The following is a 9,244-nucleotide window of genomic DNA, read 5'->3' as shown; positions in this document are numbered from 1 at the left end:
GGGGGGGTTGCCTGTCCTCCATTAAGCGAGGACTAAACTACTGCGCATTAGTGAACGTGTAGACGCGCCTTGTGTTTGTTTAACCGCAGCTTTGCAACTTTGTTCCCTGGTTTTTCCGACAGCGGCCTGGCCTAGGGTCAGAGGAGGGGACTTTAATTCATGAATGTATTCATATTATTTATTACGAGCGCTCAAGGCACCGTACCGAGACTCCTGGCGGCCCTGGGGCGAACTTTTAGTATCAAACCCCGCTTCGCCAGAGATAACGATAATAACGATAATCAAAATGACCGTTTTCAGGCCCCGTTTTTGTCCGCCCGTGCCCGCGTGCGGCCCTGCTAGAGGCCAAGGCCCTGCCGCCTGTGCCTCTTCCAAATATGTGGCACGAAGCTGATCATCCAAGTGCAAGCCCATAGGCAACAGGTGGGCACAACGGCCAGGTGGGGGGAGTAAATGGGGACATCAGGCGTTGACATGGATCAGCTTGAAAAACAGCAACCCATCTGCCGAACCATTGTTCAGCATTGTGTAGGCATTACAGCCCAGAAGTGTTTGAGAGAGGTATTTTTCTACCTCTGACCCAGGCTTTGCTTGTTAATTAAAAAGAAAAGCCACCCCCAAACACTCAGCTACCGGGCCGGATTTAAGATGAAGCACAACAGCAACAAAAACCCGTCAAAACACATTGAAGATGTTAATGTCCAAAGTTATGCACGGGGAGGGGGGGGGATAAAATAAAAGCTTTTATCCAGGAGTGATTTAGAGTGCTGTCAGCCAGGCTGTTAGGATGTCAGGTCGTCATGGAAACAGAAAGCCTTCAAACAATATTAGCGGTGACAGGTCTATTTAATGGTGTGTTTTTGTGATCCTGTTCAAAACACCATCTATTTCTTTGCCTTGCCTCCAGCTTGTCCCAGCACGGGCAGCAACCCCGATGCAACAGGATAAATAAAAAGGCTCCGAATGCGGCGTATAGTCCCCGTCACCCCCCCCACCCAAAAAAAAAGTCTTTCCAGGGGAGCCCTTTTCTTTCCTCTTGCCATCTCATCCGTGCCCCAAACCGCTCTCTTGCTCAGATCGGGGCCTCTAGAATTGAGACTCAAACCACTCTGCATTGCATGAATAAAAAAGGAAAATGATAGTACCCAAGTTACGGTGATGATAATAATCCTATTTTCCGGCTGTCATTCAAAGGCCTTGTTATGTCTGGATCTGATTTCCTCTCTCTCCACTTTACCCATCCATAAAAAAAAAAACAACCCTCAAATCTAAGTGCTGTCTTCCCAGCGGCAGCTGCCAATAGTTCCTATTGATTGATTTGTATTGATTAATCTGTTATGGCTCCCAAATGGCTTCCCCCTCCCACACCCTTTCTTTTTTTAATGAAGTGAGTTTTGTGTTTGTGAGAAGTGCCAGACGGGTGACTCTGGGGGGCAACTCTGCATATTGGCAGAACAGCAATAACATGAGGAGTAGAAGGGCTGGTAGCTACCTCTGGCGGGGGGGGGTGAAGGCAATTTAGATAGGGCTGGTAGCTACCTCTGGCGGGGGGGGGGGAAGGCAATTTATCTTTCCACCCCTATTCACCTCTTCACATCCCCGGTGAACATCAAAGGCACCAATTATTGCCTAGCTTGGAGTCAGTGGTATCACCCACTTGGAAAACATCCTTACCTGGTCCCCTTTGAATCTTGAGCATCAATTGAAAATGAAAAGGTTTTCACAAATATCTTATTGCAGTCCTTGTTATTCCCCCTCTAGCTTTTGAGACTTCAGACCTCACATTTGTCCAGATTTTATCCACCACTAGGAGGGTTAAAAACATCCCGTGGGTTTCAAAGGGAAGCTGAGCAGTCTCATGACTCCAGGAGCTCAGTTTTAGGAGAGAGACTGACCACTGTGAGAGTTTACATTTGGGGAAGCTGGCAGCACAAATTCAGGACATGAATGTGGTTTTGGAAACCTTTGCTAGCTGGTTTTCTACCACCTCGCCACCATTTCTAGTGCAAGAGTCCTGCTTTCAGCGCCAGAACTGCCTCATGTCACCTGAGCTGGGTTTTTGACATTTCTCAGTCTGAAGCCCAAAATCTGGAACATTACTCGGGAGGTGCAAATTCCCCCGTTATATTCCAGATCTTGGGCTTCAAATTCCCCCGGAAGCAAAAGGCAGCCGCGTCAGGCAAACCATCAGTGCCTGTGATCCGCAGGTTTTGAGCAGCTCTGATCTTGACAGCTTTAAAAAAAACAACCAACAGCTGTCATACAGGAGCAAATCTTGTCATCTCCGTGACACGAGAAATCTGCTGGGTAAGCATTGCCCTGGGTTCTGCTAGCTCTAAATACACTCTGCTGAAGAGGGCTATTAAAACCAGGTTTTAGTGGGACTTAAGGCATTCCCAGCTCCCTTGCTCTATACCAGTGCAGTAGATTTGTACCAGCAGGTCGAGCTCGCTCCATGGCAGCAACCGAGATTGGAATTCATAGCAGCCCCTGCCCTTCATTAGACCCCATAATGAAAGCACTGAACTGCTCTGCTCCTCCAGAAATAGACCAAGAGAGATGTCTGCAGTTGGAAATGCTCATCAAAGTGGCTGCTCCTGGGAAAATAATAGACTGATCGAATTGAACAGGACCTCCGGGGTCATCCAGTCCAGCCCCCAGCACAGAGGCACAATGCACTCTTCCTAAACCATCCGTATTAAATGCTTATCCATCCCCTTCCTGAAAATTTCCAAGGATGGAGATGCCACAGCCTCCCCCAGCATTTTGCACCGTTGTCCTGATGTTCTGACAGTAATGACACTTTTCTCTGAAATTTCATCTCAACCTGCTTTGCTACAGTTTAAACCCATTGCATCCTGGCCGACCCTCTGCAGGGAGAGAAAAAGACAGCACAAAAACCCCTAATGCAGACAAGTCTGAAGGGCTCCTCTCTCAGGCCCAGCAGCTTCATCACATAGGAAAGCCAGACAGGCTGGTTGAAACAGCTGGAAGAGCAAGCAGCCTGTCTCTACCTTTGAAATGCTCCATCGTTCATTGGTGAAGTTCAGTTTCGGGTCCATTTCCAGCCTCAAATGCCACAACATCTTGATTTGCACTTCCCTTCCACACCCCCGGAGCTGGCTTTCACATGCTTCCTGTGCAAATAGCCTTCTGTGTGTAAAGGGTTATTCTAAAGGGAGAAAGGGAGGCTGTTCAGGTCTTCATATCCACCTGGGTCTCCACGAACCTGTTTAAACCTGCCATTGCAGCCTGAACCTGGTTCCTGCTGGTTAACTGGTGGTAGGCGGGGGCAGCCCTGCAAAGGCTGGTAGGCCTGGAGATGTCTGTGCCTGATAAGCACCTTTTGTCACACATTCATCCTGACCTTTAATTCAGGAGCCAGCTTGGCTGCTGATAATGCTGCTTCCTCAGCCTGCAGGCTTTCCCAACTCAAAGGCACACTGCTGCTGTTCTACATCCCCTGCCTTGGGGTACCAGTGATGCCTGTTTGCTCCAAAGAGTTACTCAGTGGGCTGCAGTCTATCCAGGGCTCCTTTAGGGGTTGTCACAGGGGTTAGGACAAGAAATTGTCTAAAGGTGCACCGAGGAAGATTTAGGTTAGATTTTGGGAAGGGCTTTCTAATGTAGAGGGTTGTTAAGCACTGGAGCAGCCTGCCCCGGGACATCTCCTCCACCCTAGGGCTCTGAGAATAGTTTGGACAAGCATGTCAGGATCCTTGATCCTGCCTCAGAGCAGGGGTGGACTAGATGCAAGTTTCTCCATTTCTGTGATCAGGGGAGGGCAAACCGGGTGACTGCCCAGGGCCCCACACTTGGGGTGGGGGGCAAAATTTTGCACCAATTTTGTTGGGTGGGTGAGGTTTTTGCAAGGAAGTGGCTCTTTTTGCATTTTAACACTCGACTGTTTATCTACTTCCCCCAAAGAATATTTTTTAAATCCATGATACGACTGTGGTGGGTTAATAAGGGGCCTCAAATAACTCTCTTGCCCAGGGCCCCCAAAACACTAAGGCTACCACTGCTGTGACTCTAGGGTGTCCAGCCCCAGGCAGGTTAATATAGCCCAGGTTGAATTAACCACATGTGGATGGGGAGGCAGCCCTGACAGGTTCCCGAATTTAAGAGGGTTCTCATTTGCATTCTTGAAAACTCAGGAGGTAGGAACCTGATGGGGGAAAAGGTCAGTGCTTGAACTCCTAGCTCTGCCAGCTTCCCCAGGATTATACTTTCTTCCAAAGAAGTTGCCTCAGGTATTTTTAGCATTAGTGGGAAGCAAGGAAGCTTTCGCCACACGCAGATCAATAGAGGAAACCATCTCCTAAGAACCAGACTGAGCTTCTGACTTTCTCTCTGAAGTCAGTGGGAATGATGTGCACGCACTGGCACTGCCTCAGGTATGGAGGAACCCCATGGCATCTAAAGGCAGAATGCTTCCTGCGTCTGCATTGCAAAGAGACGAGCAGGGAACTCAGCTCCATCCATTTGCTCCACCACCTACCTGCCAGGGAGTTGAAGGGGATCTCAGCATCCGCAGAGAAACTTTTATTTTCAGACTTTGCAGAGGGAGAAATAATACAATTCCACTCGAACGCCAATTGCCTTCATGTCCCAGGGGAACAATAATCTAAACCCTATTGGAATGCATTACGGCGGTGCCAGGCAGTCTATAAATGGCTCTGACATGGTGTGAATACACTTTTGTGTCTTTTGCCATCTGCTGCTGTCATTAAAAAATTAAATTTCCATCTGTTTTCACACTCTCCCCCCTCTTTTCCTGTAGGTTTCTGATGAATTCTGTTTCTTGGTAGCAAACCCCCCCGATCATCTCTTTCTGTAGACTGTGGATGTTTCTCATGTGTAATGCGTGGGTCAGGGTGGAATTATACCCTGTGATTATATTGAAGATGCTAATTTTCACAGGATGATGTCTGCTTTGCCATTTACTTTGCCTTCTCTTTAGTCCCCCTTGGAATCCGTTCGTTCTTGCCCCTCAACTTAACAACAAACAGAAAGCTTTAAAAAAAAAACACAACCACCCCAGAACCCAACCGAATGTAATGCTGATGCTATTTTCCACAAAGCACATGGCAGTGGAGCACGCTGAAGTTGCTTGGACTCTGCATCTGTATTTTTTGGAGCGTCATTGTACTTAGGGTTGGCTTTTTAGTTGACGATTTTGCTGTGAAACCCAAAGGGGGGGGGGGGGGGGGGGAGACCCGCAATCTGGAAGTGAAACTCACTAGAAACAAGGAAGAGAGAGTGACCAGGTTAGCTTCCTCTTTCCCCCCTCCCCCCGGAGGCATCAGATATAAACAGAAGGAATAGAAAATCTGTGACTAGATTTCTCGGCAGGTGCAGAAAGGCCTAGCCAAGGGCTCGTTTCTTTTGGTAGGCCTAGGTCTGAGCAAGCACAAGCGTGTTTGAGTGGCAGGATATATGCAATGAGTTGTTAACTGGGTGGTTAGATGGTTGGGGCAAGGGCTGAGCCTTTTGCCTTTGACTGTTAAGATTTGCTAAGTAGATTGTGCAGGGAATTGAGCGGGGTTTTCAGACGTGTATAGGACTGGGATCCCTCTGCTGTCAGGTCAGTCGCACCTTTAACACCGGTTTCAAAGGCTATAGCATTTGATCAATACTGAGAATCTTTGAAAATCCCACCCCAGGATTTTTCAAGTCCTTCAGGTTTTAGACAGCAATACATGATGCACAGGCAAGGGGGTTGGATACTTTCCTATGGAGGGTCTCTGCAAGTGCATTTTCTACCTAAAATGGACTTATATTGGACTGCTTTATGTTCTCTCCTTGAGGCTCATGGTTGTTCTGGGATTCCCTCAGCAGTGGGCACATCTACACATTCATTAATGCATGTAGGTACCGCACATTTAGTTTAGTACTTCCTTAATGAAGTACTAACTACGAGTGCAATAACTACTGTTACTGCGCAGTAGCGCTGGCACACGGCTTTTTAGTGACGCTTACTGTGCATTGGCCTAATAACACTGCTCAGTAGGTTATTAGTACATTTTTTGATCGCCAGGCTACTTCGCGGTGTTATTAGGCTAATGCGGAGTGTTATTAGGCTAATGCGCAGTAAGCGTCTCATGTAGACGCGCCCAGTTTGTCTTATACACCTACTTCATGTTACACATAGATTGTAAGCTACATGGGGCATGGACCAGCTGTCTTTGGACAGCACCTACCGCCGCATGGCTCAAGCAGCTAATATATATTTATTATACATATATAATAAATAATGGAATGAAACAATACCTAGCATTTGTCCCTGACTGAGCCTTCTAGGTACTCTGTGTGTGTGTGCATGTGTATCTGTTATCTGTACATGCGTATGTATGAACACTTTTTAGTAAGACAGCCTCGAAGAAGTAGCTTATACTCCTGGAAGAATGAGAACTCCCTGAGAGAAGCAGTCTGGATGACTGAATAGCACCTCTGGCATGGTTTGATGCCGTGCCGATGCAATGATTAAGAGCACAGCAGGTGTCTGTCCCTTGAACTATAGCTACCTCTTCAGAGCAGGGACTATTCCCCTATCCATCCCTTCCCGCTAAAAGGAGCTGTCTGAACTGGAGAGCTCCACCACACTGCAGCTGCACGGGAGAAACCAGCAATGAGCCAAGGGTTGCTGGCAGAGAAACAAGATACAGCCTTTATTTGAAAAAAGGAAGGGTTGGCTTGTGGTCTGCAAATGAGGCATCCCTGAATTTTAACACTCCGGTTCTCTTTGCAGAGAGTCGCTTCATTTCTTTATGCACGTGTGCAGCGGGGAAAAGTGGAGCTCGCTGTATTGAAATGGAGACTGGTTGCCTCTTATGTGACAGGTCAGCGCCATATCCCCATTGCACAGATGGGGGATGGAGGCACTAAAAAGATTAAGGGACTTGCCAAGGTTATAGGCAGAGCAAGGAATTGAACACAGGTCCATCAAGTCTCCTGCCTCTAGCAGCCGCCACATGGTGCCGGGTACAGTACAAACGCAACGTGAGCTCAGCCCTGGTACCAAAGAGCCCACGCTCATAAAAAACCCATGAGTTGAAAGACAGAGATTTATTATAAAGCAGCTGCAAAGTGACAGGAAGTCTGTACCTGCGGCAGCGTGACAATATGGGAAGGCTGCTTTGGAAGAGCTCTCTTTGCAGCATCCACTTTGTGGCGGTTTGTTAGGATCAGCACAATTGTGGGGCAGAAGCCTGATATTTTGGCTATCCTGGATTTGTGCGCGACAGCTGACAAGCAAAGAAAGCCCCGAGACACTATGCCTGGAGAGAGGGCTCTGTTTTGTGTGCATTTCCCCCTTGTTTCTGATGATGAAGCAGCAAGCAGGTAAACAGCATCTTAGATCCTATTGGTTTTATCCATGGCTGCAGCCAGTTCCCATGTCACAGTCACCCTCTGGGATATCACAGTAATCTCATCTGCAATGGCATCGAAGGACGCCAGCTTAGATGGCAAATAAGCAATGGGAGCCAGATAAAAATCATCCTGTTCCCAAGCAAATGTCCTTGATTATCCGGAACAGGTGAAGGAAATGCACAATGGGTTGATTAGAATTCATCATGTCTCGTGTTTCCAGAGAAGCTTTCATCCCAAAGAAACCCAAAGGGCTTTCCACCCCAGGTATAAAAGGGAGACAAGTCATCCACCATTGAAATGCACCCACCTCTGGGGTGGAAGGCAGGTGCTGTTTAATGGCACACAGCACAAACTGTGCGTGTGACATGGACCTGGCAGAGGGGGTTTTGAAAAGCAGAGTGGCATTCAGGACCTTTCCCCCTTGCAAACAGGACAGTGGGGTCTGTTTGGGCTGTGAAAAAGCAGCAGGTTTTGGATCTCAGCAAAAGCACAGCAGTACAGCACTCCCGACTGCCTTGCTGCTCATTATCATTCGGAGGAAGGAGATGAATTGCCACCTGTGGCCCCTCTTGGAAGTCTCCTCTCCAATTACTGAGTCAGCTTGACCCTACTTAGCTTGCAAGACCTGACAAGATCACAGTGCACTGGAACAGCGGGGCAGCAGAGCCGCTCACAGCTCCTATTGATTTGGACAAAGAGCATCAGCGTGTTCCAGGAGAGGTACCTGGAAAGCAAAGGCCGGGCTGTGGGGTTGCTTCGGCCAGGGTCGACTTTATCCTTACAACAGGGCTCATTTATTGAGCCGGTATTATAAGGCTTCTGCCATGGGGGGCAGCCCTGGCCTTTCCCTTCTTCCTTAACTTCATAGCAGCTCCTGTCTGGCCGTTGCTATGGGCACTAAAAGCTTTGAAGAGAAAGGAGACGAGGAAAGGTGAATGGAAATCAGAGGGTGATGTGAGCACAGCAGTTGACAGCAAGAGGTGCTGCAGCCTCAGGGCCTCTGGGTCGGCTCCACGCTGGGAGCGGAGCCGGCTTGTGCCACGATGCAGCCGCAGCTGCGCTTGCCTCCCTGCATCAAAGCCCTTTGCAGTCCATGCGCCACAACGTGGCACAGGGCCTCGGCCGCGTTCACCGTGGATTGCCCTCAACGCCGGTGCGCTGGCATCCTCGCCACTAGCAGAGCCCTTCAGGGATCGTGGCTACCCACCCTGTCCCCGACAGGACACCGCACCTGAAGGGCAGCTTTTGCAGGGGGGGCTTGGAAGTCTTTCCCCTTCTGAGACTGAAGCCACGGTGCTATGAGCTCCAGTTGCAGACCCTTTGCTCAGCCTACACGGCCTCTGCTCTACCATCTCTTTCCAATGATACCTCCCCTCCTGCCTCTGATTCAAGCCCCTTGTCCCCTTGCCTGCTTATGACCCCATCTGTTGAAATCAGAGGCCATGTTTTGTAACCATGAAAATGGAGGCAATATTGAGTGATAGCCCCCACCCCACCGGCCAAAGAGCAAAGCACTGAAGGTGAAAGCCACCATGCCCATAGCAAGCTGGGGCATGAGACAGCCCAACAGTTGTGTGCATCATTTGGCTGGTGAGGGTCCGTGGTAACCCCAGCGGTGCATCCTCCCTCCTCAGCCCCGCGTGACATTTGCAGAGCCTTCCCACAATCCCGTGCCGACTCTTTTAAAGCTCCTGCTTGGCAGCTGCCAGCCCAATTAGCTCCCTGTTATTTGACAACGCCAACACTTCCCATTTGCCTGACGGAGGTGACAGCTGCGCTTCCCTCCCAGGCCTGGAGAAGGAGATGTCAGGGCAGGTGGGAGATGCCGTCCTCCTACGTCCTTTGTGGAGGTTAACCCCGGTCTAATGAC

At 49.2% G+C, this 9,244-nt stretch overlaps 1 protein-coding gene across 1 annotated transcript in view; it reads right to left on the bottom strand.

Annotated features, from left to right (window-relative positions):
• Nucleotides 1–9,244, bottom strand: part of LOC102385759 (DNA replication complex GINS protein PSF2) — a 28,501-nt gene that overhangs the window by 4,793 nt on the left and 14,464 nt on the right. The window contains exon 3 of the mRNA XM_014519510.1: nt 7,108–7,247. Within this exon, the coding sequence (XP_014374996.1) occupies nt 7,108–7,247 (140 nt within the window). The remainder of the gene's footprint in view (nt 1–7,107; nt 7,248–9,244) is intronic.

This window comes from Alligator sinensis, unplaced genomic scaffold (genome assembly GCF_000455745.1).
Source record: "Alligator sinensis unplaced genomic scaffold, ASM45574v1 scaffold228_1, whole genome shotgun sequence".
NCBI lineage: Eukaryota > Metazoa > Chordata > Crocodylia > Alligatoridae > Alligator > Alligator sinensis.
This window is presented reverse-complemented; position numbering and strand designations above follow the sequence as displayed.